We start from the raw sequence: 10,534 nt of genomic DNA on the forward strand, positions 1-10,534 counted from the left end.
CGGGCAGGGCAAGATGTACCTGCACACGGGGTGGGACAAGTTCGCCCGTGACCTCGCGCTCGAGCCCGGCTGCCAGCTCACCTTCCTCTACGAGGGGGACGGCGAGATGATCGTCAAGGTGTTCGATGACACAGCCTGCCGCAGGCACTCCCATACCGACGACTCCGGCTCCGACACCGATAATTAGAACGTCAAGTGTTCTTTCTTTGCAGCGAATCTGGCTACGGGCCGGACGAAGCCAGTAGTCGAGGTTTCTGGATGTTCGCCTCATCGGTAGAACCAACAAGGGCACCATCTCCTCCCGCTGGATTTTCCAGTTTGAGTGATTGGGTGTGCCCTCGAATGTTCTTTCTTGGCAGCGAACATACGGAAATCAACACAACTGGCTTCTTTTTTTAAGTTTTTTTATATTTGTGTCGACCATGGTTCAAACTATGTGTTAGTTTGTGTAAACCATGTTCCTAACTATGTGTTAGTTTGTGTAAAATCATATTTCAAAATGTAATATTTGAAATTATGTTTAATTAATGGAGAAGAGGGAAAAAAGAAAAAAATTAATGCATAGCCCCGCTCGAGCAGACCCAAGACGCAAACGGACGCGCGGACAAAAACGGTCATTTTAGCGTCCGCAGTGCGACACAAATGGACGGTGACGGATATTAAAATGCGTCGGGCCGCTGGAGATGCCCTTAGGATCTCCACCGAATGGACCGAGAAAACGAAACCCCCACCATACCATCTGGGCCAAGGCCAAAATGTAGCAGCAGCTTTGCTCCACTGATTCTTCACCCGTTCGGCATTCCTGAGTCTGGGGAGAGGCGAGACGCCAAAATTTCTCACTGCAGGGTGCAGGCCGTGAAACTGCAGGTTAGGGTTCCGAATCATCACTGGTTTTTTCTCAATTTCGAAACTTGTAAATCCGCAAGTGATCTTCCAATTTAGATTAGTTATTCACTCATTCCTCTTTCAATTTAGATGAGGGAGAATTGGTTATTTACCCAAAAGTTCACTAGCCTTGGATCATTTACCCAAAGTTGAATATACATTGGTAAAATACCCATGAAGTGTATTAATTGTGTTTATGCTCTACCCAAAGGGTTTTTCTGTAAACTAGAAACTTTTACTCGCTCTAATTGATGATGAAAATGTCTACGTCACTCCTACTTTGTGGCTTACAAAACACATTCGTCCAAATTTGATACAGGTGTGGGCTTGCATTTGTATGCATAGGTTTTGGCCAGCGAATTACAGAATGAATGTCAATACTACTACCATCAGAAAGATAAGTTCGTCAGTACTTCCATTAACTGAACCCACGCTGAAGCAATATGAATCAAGTCGTAACTAGCTGAGGCTGGATAAATACAAATCAATTAACGACTCATTTGTATAGACAAACATGCATGATTTCGTGGAGATACATGCTGCACGTCAATCAGAAATACTAGCAGATGTAAAATGGATAGATCAAGGATGTATAGGTGGGCGGTGCCGGGCCGGTGGCAACGGCGGAAGCGCGACGGAAAGCACTGATGAATGGAGGACTGCCTTCGGACGGTTGCGGCAGGTCACTCGACGGTGGACACAACAGTGGTTGATCTGCCGCCGGGAGCGGCCCTAGCCGGAGGCGCATGCTTACGCGCGAACTGGCTGACGGGATCTGCAATCTAATTGATTAATCTAACCCATCGAATGTTTAATGGCCAGCTCTAACTACGCCCTGCTATAAAAAGAAATAGTTTTAAGTCCCTAGTGGATATTTTACCAATGTGCAATCAACTTTGGGTAGATGCTCCAAGGCTAGTGAACTTTTCGGTAAATAACCAATTCTCCCTTTGGATTATTGTTTGATTGGTTACTTTGTCGATCCGAGGGTGTCATGGTGATGCAGGTAGTAGCCGTACTGATATTTTCTTGAGAACACACTAACAGAGATATGAAGAGGAGCAGTGTAAACATGAGTATTGATTGGAAGACATCGAGGGAGAGAGATTCAAAGACAAAGAAAACCCAGAACCGTGATGTGTTGAAGTTGGATCTGGACCTCAAAATAAAAGCAACCCTTCTTCTAGTGAGTTACAATCTGTGCTACTTGTCGCGCACGGTGGCAGTGGTTCCCAACTAGGAATAGGCAGAAGCACATGACGGGAAAATAGATCCCCACCCCACCCCACCCCAATCGCTAAAGATGATGAATTCAATGGTCAAGATGAAGCAGCATATGAGTTGGATTTACTCGCGGGAAGAGGATTCCCATCTCAAGCTATGATGTAAATGAGCAAGATTCAGTCAAAAGCACTACTGCACGGTAGAGATTTAGAGGCACTCTAAACTGACCCATTAGATGGCCAAAGTGTCCCTAATTACTTTTAGAGGCACTTTGAAAAAGACTCGGATGCTTGTCCCTTAATGAAATAGGGGCAATTTGAATGAAGTGCCCCAAAGCCAATATAGGGGCACTTTGAAATGTGCATCTAAATGTTTTTAGGGGCACTTTAAGATATGCCTCTATACGTGTTTAGAGGTAGTTTGAGATGTGCCTCTAAAGTTTTTTAGGGGCATTTTGAGATGTGCCTCTAAAGGTTTTAGAGGCATTTTGATATGTGCCTCTAAATATGTTTATTGGCAGTTTAAGATGTGGCTCTAAAAGTTTTTAGGGACAATTTGATATGTGCCTCTAAAATTGTTTATGGCACTTTGATAACTACCCCAAAAGGGCTTTAGCGGCACTTTGAGAACTGCCCAAATAGAGCTTTATAAAATGCCCCAAAACACAATTAGAGCTTTATAAATGCAACATATTTGAATGCCCTAAAGCTCAATTATACAACTAATAATAGCACCGTCAGAGCATGTAACATCACAATCAGATGTACAGGATTGGAAGCACAACGTTACCATAGAACAATATAAAGCAAAAGAACAATACAATTCCCTGTGTTAAAGCACTTCAAACTGGAACAGGGGAGGCTCGAGGCTAATTGCAATCGGACTAGTCTCAAGCGACATTTTGGAGAGTCTTATTGAAGTTATCCTCCGCCGATGCATTTTCCTAGCGGATAGCTCCCCTCTACCAGAGGAATCAGTCCTGTATAGTGTCGTGGGCCGTGGCACAATCTATAACCATAAGCGCAAACCTGCATGCAGCAATACAGTCACAGTTCATGTTCAGTATTGGGTGAATAGTTTGACAATTTCAAAGTAAGAACTGAGAAATAACCAAAAGGTGTAAGCAGAGTAAAACCCATCCTCTAATTAGTTTTATAGTATCAAACACAATAACTTTATTGTAAAGGGGCTGTATTGCATTGGGGCCATATCAATATAGGAAGCATAATGTTGTGGCAAGAGAGATTGGAGGTATGGGTCACTTCGTAGCTGCATGGTATGATGAATTTGATTGCCTGGTGAAAAGGGATGCTACATTTTAATTTATTTATTTATTTATTTATTTAAGGATCGGACTACTCTTGGCGGTGATAGTTTTGCTATAGGAAGATAATTATTTAGAAATTGGAGCACGAGAAGGATATCGAGAAACATGTTGGTGAGATAACTAGTTCTCGCAATAATGCTCAAGAGAAATATAGTTATTTCACGCAACCCAAGTTGTCGGTTCAAGATGTTGTAGCCGCAAACACTAAAAGATATAAGATATTATATATATCACGTTTGCCATATTCTCAAAGATGGAAGTAGTGCACCTTCCCTTTCAAATCACAAAGTCTAGGTTAGGCTCGGTAGCTTAGTTTTCCTCCCGTCGGCGTTGGTGGCGGCGGCGGTGAATAAAGTGTCTTGGCGAGGTCGTCGGCGCGGCGGGGACCTTGCTTTGGACTTTTGTTCCTCCTTCTCGACCGCGTCTCGGCGCCGTCGTCTCTAGCGTCGTCGGGAAGAAGGGGGAAGTTGTGCAGGAGTTTCGGACGCTGGTCTGCTGCGGCTGGCGGTGGGCTGGAGGATGCCGTGGTCCGTACTTGGGGTGTGGTCCATGGATGGCGGATCTGGTGCTGCTCCTCACTTCCTGCGGCGGGAGGGGCTGGATCTGGAGGTTGAAGGTGAGCTTGGGGCAGGTCCCCGACCAGCGTGCCACAGCGATATGTGGGCACCTTCGGTGCTTCTTCTCGTGGTTCACAAAGCCAGATGGCGATGGAGCTTCTTCAACCTCGGGTGTGGAGGTCTTCCTCTCTTGCTCTCGTGGTGCTTCGGTGTCGGAGGCGAGGGGCGGTTTCGTTCGTGTGGTGCAGAGTTCCCCAAGGGCTTCTTTGTAATTTTGTTTTTCTTTAGGGGTCTGTCTGCAATTTGTACGGGTCTACGTGTCCTTCTAGACCATATATGTTCTCTGTACCCCGTATGTTTTCGACTTAATATATACGTATGCGTCTAAAAAAAAAGTTTTTATCCCAAAGATTTCTCAAAGATGGAAGTAGTACGTCCTTCCCTTTCAACTCACAAACTTTTTTGTTGTGTACAAGTAAGGTTGCAAAGCGGCACCCGGTCCGTCCCGCTTCATAGTCAAACCCGATCAAATTAGTTATAGTCTTTTTTTAGCAAATTAGTCAAGTTCAAACCAAATAATGCTTTCACGGGCTTATGCGGGATGCCGATTGCAACTCTGGGTAGAGGTGGAATGTTTAGGAAAGTAAAAAAAGATTACTGGTATCTCTTTTAAGCTTGTTGACACGGAAAAGAACCTAACTTTATAATCTCGTTTACAAGCTTCTTAGATTTAGTTCCAGTTCTTCCTGTTGCAACCGCAACTTTTGAGGGAGTTCTTTTTTTTCCTTCAATGAACTATGTGAAGGAACAGAGGAGGTAGGTAGCTTTTCTAACGACATTTGTCCTTGTGTTTGATGCTCTTGTTTTAGGTGCCTTTGAGGCCAAAACACGCTGCAAAGCGCGCATCCCTGTCATCCTGACTTTGCCGATGCCGGTCGGCGACGTGAGTACAAATACGAAAGCGCGGCAGGGCCATGCACGCATCGACCGATGCTCATCGGCCGATTGCCAATGCCGATCTGCCGTTGTACATAAACGTCGCCGTCGCAGCGGCGAGATCGATCTTCTCGCGGGGGAGCAACCGTTTGGATCTCGGCTGCTGGGTGCTGGCTCCCACGAACATGCATGCAGTCATGCAAGCAAGACACGCCGGTGTATGTTGCTTCGTGTTCGCAAAGCTGCGAGCGAGTACGCTTTCTCTTGGAATAACGGGGCAAAGGGCGTCGCGACAAGCGCCATGGCCGTTGCTGGCCGCGAGCTTTTGCCGGCCATGTGTGGCGCGTGCGCATGCAGATACGTCGGACGGACGCGCGGCAGTGCAGGGTCGCCGTCTGACAATCGTTAGGGTTTTAGGTTGGAACGACGTGTCCGCGTCGGCTACGTGTTTATATAGATGGAAGAGCCCCATCGTGGCATTGTACAGGGACACCGTATTGGAGTACTACTCCATATACGTGTATCAGGAAAAACAGAAAACAACCTGAATACAAACTATGTTTAACAGCCCCCCTTAATCACAACCTTGTGAAAGGTTGAGATTACCTCTTTTACAGGCAATGCTTTTGTAAATCCATCAGCCACTTGATCCTTGCTAGATATAAATTTGATATCAAGACGTCTCCCTGCAACTCTTTCTCGAACAAAATGATAATCTATCTCTATGTGTTTGGTTCTAGCATGAAACACAGGATTGGCTGACAGAAAAGTAGCTCCCAGATTATCACACCACAAACACGGTCGTACTCGCAGAATAACTCCAAGCTCAGAAAGTAAAGACTCAACCCATATCAACTCAGTTGTAGCATTGGCTAAAGCTTTGTACTCAGCTTCTGTACTTGACCTTGACACTGTGGCCTGTTTTCTAGCACTCCAAGAGATTAAATTTGGTCCAAAAAATATAGCAAACCCTCCTGTAGACCTTCTGTCATCAAGATCACCAGCCCAATCCGCATCTGAAAAGGCACTTAACAAAGTGGAAGAAGACTTCTGAAAAGTAAGACCAACTTTTAAGGTACCTTGAACATATCTCAATATTCTCTTTGCAGCTGTCCAATGAGCAGTTGTTGGAGCATGAAGATATTGACAAACTTTATTAACTGAGTAAGCAATATCTGGTCTGGTTAAAGTAAGATACTGTAATGCACCAACAATGCTTCTGTACTGAGTAATATCATTAGGGCCAAGCGGAGAACCAATTTTCAGTGAGAGTTTTTCAGTAGCAGACAAAGGAGTAGGCGAAGTAGTGCAATCCTTCATGCCAACCTTCTCAAGTAGTTCAGTGGCATATTTTTCCTGTGTAAGCAGAAGTCCATGAGCATCTCTTTTTACCTCAATTCCCAAGAAGTAGTGTAAATCACCCAAATCTTTAAGAGCAAAATCTGCATTCAGATCTTGTAGAAGAGCAGTTATTGCCTTGCTAGAGGAACTGGTGACTATGATATCATCAACATAAATAAGAACATATATCATGATGCCGGCCTTATTATACAAGAACAATGATGTGTCAGCTCGAGAAGGAAGGAAACCAAGAGCTTGCAGCTTTGCACTTAACCTTGAGTACCATGCACGAGGAGCTTGCTTTAGACCATACAGAGCTTTATCAAGTTTGCATACAAAATTAGGAACTTGAGTATTTTCAAAACCTGGTGGTTGTCTCATATAAACCTCCTCTTCCAAAACACCATGTAAAAACGCGTTCTTGACATCAAGCTGCCTTAGACTCCAACCCCTGGAAACAGCAACTGCCAGAACAAGCCTGATAGTGGCTGCTTTGACCACAGGGCTGAAAGTGTCATCATAATCAATACCATATCTCTGCTTAAACCCCTTTGCAACTAGCCTGGCCTTGTACCTATCAACGGTGCCATCTGCATGTTTCTTGATGCGATACACCCACTTGCAGTCAATAATATTTTTGGTATGATGTGGTGGAACGAGATGCCAAGTTTTATTTTTCATGAGAGCATTGTATTCCTCCTTCATAGCATCACACCAACGCACATCTTGAGAAGCCTCTGAAAAGGTGTAAGGTTCTCCTGTAGAAGTAAACAAACCATATCGTATAGTACCATCTGTATACTTTTTCGGTTGACGAATACCTCTTTGCAATCTAGTGACTGGCGGAGCTGGCGGAGGTGGCGACGCTGGCTGAGAAGTCTCCGTATCAGAGGAAGAAACAACAGCATCCACGGAATTCTCAGGAACAGCGCCTAAATCTTCGGCAGAACCAGCAGAACCTGAAGCTGTATGGGAATCAGGAATATCAGTTTCAGGGTCAGAAATATCAGCATCAGACACTGGATGATTTTCTCCCTCGGAATCCGTGCGCGCAGCACTGCACGGAGACAGGGAACGTGGCGGGGTCCGCGTAGATTGGTCCAGGTCGCGGTCAACGTGGCGACCACGTATAGGCGAAGCAGACCGTGGCGGGGTCAGTTCCAGGGAGCGGGAGACGTGGCGGGACGGCGACCACGAACGAGCCCGCCCATGTGAACGCGACAGCGCCTGGGAGGGATCCGACGCCGAGGCCGCAGCAGATGTCGGTGGCGTCTGATCCAAGAACCTGGTCGGCGAAGCAACCTCGGGATCAGCAGTCCGAGCAGGTGAAAACTGTTCTGAACGCTGAGTGCTCATTTGTACACCATTTTGACTCAGATTTTGTTCTGTATCTTGCTGCTGCGCCGTAGGCTCCACTGCAACCCTGTCAACATCAGTGGTGACAACAGGAATAATAGGCAAAGACATAAAGGTATCAATGTTAGCATCCCCATGAGACAAAGAAGTGGAAGATGAATCAGTGGGAAGAAGCAAAATTTCACGACGAAGACGGGAGCCAGCATTTGGGTTTAGATCAGCAAAAGGAAACACATTTTCATCAAAGACAACATCTCTAGAGACATATACACGACCTGTGGAAGGATCTAAACACTTGACCCCCTTGTGTCGAGGACTATACCCGAGAAAAACACACCGAGTAGAGCGAAAAGCAAGCTTGTGATTATTATAGGGACGAAGGTTGGGCCAACAGGCACAACCAAAAACTCGCAAGGCCTCATAGTTTGGAGGAGTATGAAGGAGACGCTCCACAGGTGTATCATGATCAATGACTTTACTTGGTAGAAGATTGATGAGAAAAGTGGCTGTTAGGAAGGCTTCATCCCAAAATTTCAAGGGCATAGAGGCATTGGCAAGAAGAGCAAGTCCAACTTCAACTATGTGACGATGCTTGCGTTCAGCAGACCCATTTTGTTGGTGTGCATGTGGACAGGAGACATGATGGGTAATGCCAATCTTTTGAAAGAAACTGTTGAGTTTTTGATATTCGCCACCCCAATCAGTTTGGACAGTAACTATTTTTCTATTGAATTTGCGCTCAACTAATTGTTGGAAATTTTGAAAGACCTGAAACACATTAGATTTCTTCTTAAGCAAATAGATCCAAGTAAATTTACTGAAATTATCAATAAAGCTCACATAATATGAATGTTTTCCAACAGAGACAGGTGCTGGACCCCATACATCTGAAAAAACTTGTTCCAATGGAACAGTAGATACACTAGTAGAGACAGGGTATGGTAACTGATGACTCTTAGCTAGTTGACAAGAATCACAAATGTATGGATTTATTTCAGGCGAAAAAGAAATCTTATACTTCCTAAGAATTTGCTGAACCACAAACGAGGATGGATGTCCTAAGCGGCGATGCCAAGTGGATGAAGATGGCTTTATTGTAATGAAAGCTTGCTTGGAAGACCCAGTGGAGAATGGAACCAATGGGTAGAGACCTCCATAGCATGGACCCTTAAACAGAATGCTCCCGGTGGCTTGATCCTTGATAAAGAAGAAAAAAGGATGAAACTCAATGAAAACATTATTATCAAGAGTAAGTCTATGAACAGATATAAGATTTTTTGAGGCACTTGGGACATGAAGGACGTTTTTGAGGTGTAGAGAATTATGGGGAATACGTAACAATGAATTACCAATATGACTTATTTGCATACCATTGCCATTTGCAGTGTGGACATGATCACCACCGGTGTACTTCTCCTGAGTAGTAAGCTTGCTCAATTCACTTGTAATATGGTTTGTAGCTCCAGTATCAGAATACCAATTAGTGTCCACTCCATATGATGCCAGGTTGGCATCCTTGTCACCTTGATGGCCTTCATCACGACGAGTACCACCATCACGTCTGTCACGCTGGAACCTCCACCAACAGGCACTAGCAGGATGCCCATGTTTTGTGCAGATTTGACAATCCACATTGACATAAGGAGTGGGAACCCGATCACGACGGCGTCCATCATCACGAGGACCATCTCTAGGACCATCATCACGGCGCCTGCGATCATCATAGCCAGCACGCCTGTCATCAAATCTGGGGCGTCTATCATCACGTCTGTCATCAGTTCTGGGACGCCTGTCATCACGCCGCTCATGGCTGTCATCACGCCGGTCACGGTAGTCGTCAGGGCGACGGTAGTCGTCAGGGCGACGATCATCTTGGCGAGAGCCTGCAGTACGACGTGCCAATTTGGCAGAAGAGGTAAAATCATCTTCAGTAGCATCACCTAGCTTATTCATCTGATCAAAAGACTGCAACTGGCTGAACAGATCAGTTAAGGTGGTGGAGGGATTTGCACGGACAGCAGTCTTCAGATTATTGTAGGTGCCGTCAAGGCCATGTAAGAGCGACCAAATTAACTCATCATCATCTAACGGCTTCCCGGCAGCAGCAAGCTCCGAAGCAAGAATCTTGACCTTGGCAAAATATTTCTCAGCGGACATAGAGCCTTTCTTGAGATCATTGAGGGCAGAACGCAGCTGTTGAGCCCTGGCCTTTGACTGCGTTGTAGTCAGGGAATTGATGGTCTTCCACACCGCAGCAGATGTCTCAAGTCCAAGCACATGAGAGAGCATGTCCGGGGATAGACAATTCAGGAGGAACCGCAGGACTTGTTGATCTCTGGCTATCCATGTATCATATGCAGGATTATCAACCTGCTCACTCTTTCCATCAGTGGTTACTTCGATGGTCTCTGGTGGCGCTGGTTCTTTGCCTTCGACGAGATTCAGGGCACGAGCACCCCGAAGAGCAGGAACAACCAGGGCTTTCCACACCAAGGCGTTTTCTCGAGTCAGCAGCTGGGCCGGGGGCGAGCCAAGAGCAGCAGCCAACGACGAGATCGTAGCAGAGGATGACGCCATCGACAGAGATCTGCAGCGAGGAACGACGGCGGGGGATGTTGTCTAGGTTTTTTTGTTTTGGCTTTTGTAGGGTTTTGTTGGCGGCGGCAGCAGTTGACGTGCAGCGGCAGCGATCTTGTTTTGTTGTCTGGTTGTTTTGGAGGGCGGTGGCAGGAATTCCTACGGCGGCGTTTGTTGGCGGCGGCAGTTGATCTGCAACTCGCGGATTTGGATGGCGGCGACAGCTTTGTGCGGCGGCGGCGGCAATTTTTGTTTCGGCAGCGATGTCACGGAGAGGAAGGCTCTGATACCATGACAATCGTTAGGGTTTTAGGTTGGAACGACGTGTCCC

General features: G+C 46.0%; 1 protein-coding gene across 1 annotated transcript; it reads right to left on the reverse strand.

The window, feature by feature from the left end:
- Positions 1-3,082: 3,082 nt before the first annotated feature.
- LOC139834242 (uncharacterized) lies at positions 3,083-10,203 on the reverse strand. Its single transcript, XM_071824722.1, has 3 exons — positions 8,997-10,203; positions 5,912-7,901; positions 3,083-3,137 (listed from the first exon to the last, which is right to left on the reverse strand). Exons 1-3 carry the CDS (start codon positions 10,201-10,203, stop codon positions 3,083-3,085), a joined length of 3,252 nt encoding a protein of 1,083 aa, XP_071680823.1.
- Positions 10,204-10,534: the final 331 nt, after the last annotated feature.

This window comes from Lolium perenne, chromosome 1 (assembly GCF_019359855.2).
Source record: "Lolium perenne isolate Kyuss_39 chromosome 1, Kyuss_2.0, whole genome shotgun sequence".
Lineage (NCBI taxonomy): Eukaryota > Viridiplantae > Streptophyta > Magnoliopsida > Poales > Poaceae > Lolium > Lolium perenne.

Excerpts from the sequence above, each read along its gene's own strand:
- LOC139834242 (XM_071824722.1), bottom strand. The coding sequence starts at position 10,203 with ATGGCGTCATCCTCTGCTACGATCTCGTCGTTGGCTGCTGCTCTTGGC. Across the intron at positions 7,902-8,996 it reads CCACACTGCAAATGGCAATG|GTCGTGTATATGTCTCTAGA; the intron begins GTATGCAAATAA and ends ATCCTTCCACAG. Across the intron at positions 3,138-5,911 it reads GGTGATCTTGATGACAGAAG|GTTTGCGCTTATGGTTATAG; the intron begins GTCTACAGGAGG and ends TGCTGCATGCAG.